At 35.3% G+C, this 2,834-nt stretch overlaps 1 protein-coding gene across 1 annotated transcript in view; it reads left to right on the forward strand.

Annotated features, from left to right (window-relative positions):
* The window catches only part of OPA1 (OPA1 mitochondrial dynamin like GTPase), a 100,906-nt gene extending 100,797 nt beyond the window's left edge, over positions 1-109 (forward strand). Inside the window, exon 26 of the mRNA XM_042781943.1 lies at positions 45-109. Coding sequence (XP_042637877.1) covers positions 45-109 — 65 coding nt within the window. The remainder of the gene's footprint in view (positions 1-44) is intronic.
* The last annotated feature ends 2,725 nt before the right edge of the window (positions 110-2,834 follow it).

A 2,834-nucleotide genomic window follows, 5' to 3' on the forward strand; every position in this document is an offset into this window, starting at 1 on the left:
TTTTTTTTTTTAACTAAATTCTTGGTCTTCTTTTATCTCCACAGAGAAAGTTAGAGAAATTCAAGAAAAACTTGATGCTTTCATTGAAGCCCTTCATCAGGAGAAATAAATTGTATTATGTAAGTAAAAGTTTTCTTACTACAGTGGTCCATACTAAATGCAAAATTTATATTTTAAGCTTATTTTATAGTTCATCATTTGATTTGACTGTATCCTATTTGCTCCTTTTTTGTAAGATATTATAAGATTCCTTTGTGTAACTTGATTGCCTTCTGGCTGAAATTAAAATATCCTCTAGAACTCATTTTGAACAGAAGCCACATTAGGTAACATGATATGCAGGTAGATGATAAAACAGTTCATAATATGCAGGTGGCTGATAAATTTTCTGCATGTAGAGAATTGAACTGTTCTTACTTTAATCCAATAAATGGCAAATTTATAGATGTCATCATTTTATTCTTCAGTGTTCATAACCAGTGGATAATTATGTGTATGTTGAGTATTCAACTTGCACGGTTTTGTTTATTTGACTTGATTAAAAACTTTAATAATTATACTTATCTTGTTCTATGTTTAAAAACATTTAGATAAACCTTCTTCCTGTTTAAAGTGCCATAGTTTTACACAAATAACACACACACACACATGTTATACAGTTTGCAAGCCACACAACCCCCTCATGCATTAGTTTCCTGTGCATGTTATATACATGTGTACGTTCTTTCCATGGATGTGTTACATGCAAAGAATGCAGTAACTTACATAGCCTTGGAATTTAATGTTCTTCAGAATATGTTGCCTCTCTTGTCTGATCCTATAGTCCTACCAGTATAAGGATGATCCCAATAAAATATTATATATCTAAAGAATTCCCATAGTAACATAATCCATTTTCAGTTACCTCTTAAGAGTTATAATTAGTAAATCTTTTGCTTTTATTGAAGAACTTTAAAAAGGAAAAACACTATAATTGTGACATTATCATTTATTTGAAATATTTAATTAATCACATTCTCTATGGTTCCTACCTATAGGCAGCTCTGCAACACATTCAGAACTGGAAGCAGTAGAAATGTTTAAAGGTTCACTCCCCAGCTATACTCAGTTCGTTCAGTTTGGCCCTTAAGCTAAACTACCCACTTTCCTCTCCTGTAGGGAAATGTGTTTGTGAAAACAAAGCAGAAAGGGAAGCACAACTCAGACTGTGCGTTGCTCAGAACAGTATCCCAGCAGGGACTGAGAGAGGGAGGAGTGAGAAAGCTGTGGGCTTTCAAGTAAAGCTTTATTTCTTTGTTTCCTTCATAAATTAAGACTGTGTAAGAGTCCATAATTCTTATTAGACTATATCTAAAAGTTAAATACTAATCCTCTTTAGCACAGACCAAAATTAATTTTGATGTTTTAAACTTGTTTATGCTACTAAATGTTTCTGTGTCTTCAGTGTATGAAAATGTATTTTAAAATCATAAAGTGTGATGGTATTATCTTCATCGTCATAATTACTATTAACACTTATTATTAGAGATAAACAGATTGAGAGCCTTCTTGGTTTGGAGCTGCTTCTCTTCAGCATCAAGGTTCATCTGATGTTTTTGTCAGCAGACAGCCTTGAGGGGAAGGGAGCTCCGTGAAAGCAGCAGAAACACCATTAAACTTACAAACTGAAATGCGAAGGTGTAAAACCAGCATGTATTTTGCATAATAGTCAGTGTCTCTTTCCTTCCTTAAGCTGCTTAGTGTGACATATAGAGTGAGTTGCCATTGCTACTGGAAACACGGCTTGCTGCCAAAGTCTGTCCCAGCAGCAGGCCAGGACAGTGCTAAGGGCTCGGGTGTGATGATCTTGTGTGCAGGGAGGTCCCTGGTATGGGGGGCCATCTCAACTTTCCTTGTTCTCTACTTCTCTAGAGTCTCTGAGGCCTTTTCCTGGGAATTAATGACCCTGGAAACCAGTATAAAATATCTAAGAATTGGAATATCTCTTTTGTACACTACAGATCCATTTAAAGAATAAATCTGACAAAATGGTAGCCTTGTTTCATTCTGACCATTTTATAAAAGCTACTGAGCATCCTACAGAATAGTAATAGTGTTGTTAGTTGCCATCAGGTCGATTCCAGTTCCTGGCACCTCCATCTGTGCCAAGTAGGGCCGCTCCCTGGGATTTTCAAGGTTGGAATCTCGCGGAAGGAGATATCCAGGCCTGTCTTCCAGGGCAGCTCTGGTTGGTTCAGACTCTGTATACATTTTGGGTAGTCATCAAAGCTTGACCATTAGCACTACTCAGGAACTACAAAGAATAATAGTACTCAAGGCTGTTTGGAAATGTTTCTCAATTACAGCCTTTAACGTGTGGAGTTCCTCAGCCTGATAATTTGTGTTATATCTGAACAGTTTTAAGTAATTATAATTCTAATACTTGGTGAAGATGTTCCTGCCTAAAACAGCCATGTACACATGCTTTCTCAACCTATCAATTTTAACGTAATAGGTTTTTTACTCTTTTTCTGTGAGAAAATAAAACAGTTTTTGTATGATGTTTTTATATCGTGTTTGTTAAAATGATGCTGATATTGTGATGGGTGATACTTTAAATGATTCTGATTAAATTGGCAAACTTAGGAAGGTACGCAATATTTTTTAATGACTTTGGTTAGGAAATTTTGTATTTGTCTTCCTCAGACCTAAATTTATGAAATGCTTTTATTTTTCAGAATTTCACTCACAATTGCCTCTGCAAAAGTATGAAGAAAGAAAACTCCAAAGCCTTTTGTCCAGCTTCTTACTTTTTTGCTATTCCACCTTTCTAAACATACAATAAAGTCATGGGA

This window comes from Orycteropus afer, unplaced genomic scaffold (assembly GCF_000298275.1).
Source record: "Orycteropus afer afer isolate SDZICR_OR568_19922 unplaced genomic scaffold, OryAfe1.0 scaffold00198, whole genome shotgun sequence".
NCBI lineage: Eukaryota > Metazoa > Chordata > Mammalia > Tubulidentata > Orycteropodidae > Orycteropus > Orycteropus afer.